The 1,401-nt window shown below is 34.9% G+C and overlaps 1 protein-coding gene across 1 annotated transcript; it reads right to left on the minus strand.

The window, feature by feature from the left end:
* Positions 1-876: 876 nt before the first annotated feature.
* Positions 877-1,047, minus strand: SARC_16196 (hypothetical protein; the record flags this gene model as incomplete). Its single annotated transcript, XM_014289695.1, has 1 exon — positions 877-1,047. A coding segment is annotated over one exon (171 nt), but the record flags the coding sequence as incomplete, so codon positions are not given.
* Positions 1,048-1,401: the final 354 nt, after the last annotated feature.

Consider the following 1,401-nt stretch of genomic DNA (forward strand, 5'->3'; position numbering starts at 1 on the left):
ACAATATAAGTATAATAATATGTATAAGAATAATCCGATGTACTGTTTGGCATATGTAGAAAAAGGCGTTGTGGTGGCTATTAATTTTGCCGCTCATTGTGATTCTTGCTTGATATGTGTTCGAGAGTTGAGTAGGTACGCAGGTGTCGTATGCAATTCTAAACAATTTGTTTGACTCTGCACGCGCATGTCTATCCATAGAAAAAAATAACACTCATATATATATATATATATACATGCATATACATATATATATATATAGATATATATATATATATACATTTATATATATATATACATGCATATATATACATATACATATATATAAACTACAGCGCAACGTTCCTTTCAACACTTGCTAGTGACACTCGGTAGCGCTATGCGCATGGCTGCGAAAAGGGAAGTGGCGAGTATGAGCACTAGACGCCATAAGTACTCAGATGTACACATGTACACCTGTATATACAAACAGTATATACGAGGTGGTACACTTGGTGATTAGTTGAGTACTATACATGCACCCATGTGCATGAACAGTCTTCCGTTGGGCATGTGTTAGCATATACATACCAAACTAAAAAGGCTCGGTATTTTTACAATCTGCTTTCATTATACGGTGAAGAAATATATATAAGGTAATACATGCGTACGTTTATAGAATATATATATATATATATATATATATGTGAGTGTGTGTGTGCGACCGTCGTACATCCCCTTCACAGTCTCTGCATACCCGCTGCTTTCAACTGACTAAACTCACCTTACCATTTCCACAGATAAATTCGCACACGTATTTGTATTCACACATCTCCGTATATGTAGAAATATAAACATATATACAGCCAAAAACATATACGTATGAGGTTTGCTCACCTTGTCCATGGCCGCTACCTCAGCGGGGTGAGTAAATTTACCAGGCTGTCCGTCGCTGCCTCGGAGTCCCATAACGGTTTTTAATTGGGCCGCTATGGTCCTTTTATCGTGTATATTTGTCCCATTTTGCTCAATATTTGCTACGGCAGACTTGACCGCAGCCTCAGACATTTCGGTTCGTGATTTGGCAATTCTTAGGAAAGTGCTGCGATTGATGGAACAGAAAACATTAGATTCATGATCAAGAAAATGACAAGACCATCCTATGCGTTTTACCAAACCGTCCCGATTCTGTCATGTACTATTCGAGACCAACTTTGACCGTGTCACATGAATTGATATAACATTCATATTTATATTCATAATCATAATCATAATCATAGTTATTATATATATATATATACATAATCATAATCATAATCATAGTTATATATATACATATATATATATAGGTATACATACTTGTACATCAATAAATATAAATAGAGTTATATTTATATAATCAAAAATTACACACACACACAC

Source organism: Sphaeroforma arctica (genome assembly GCF_001186125.1).
Source record: "Sphaeroforma arctica JP610 unplaced genomic scaffold supercont1.7556, whole genome shotgun sequence".
NCBI classification, from domain to species: Eukaryota; class Ichthyosporea; order Ichthyophonida; genus Sphaeroforma; species Sphaeroforma arctica.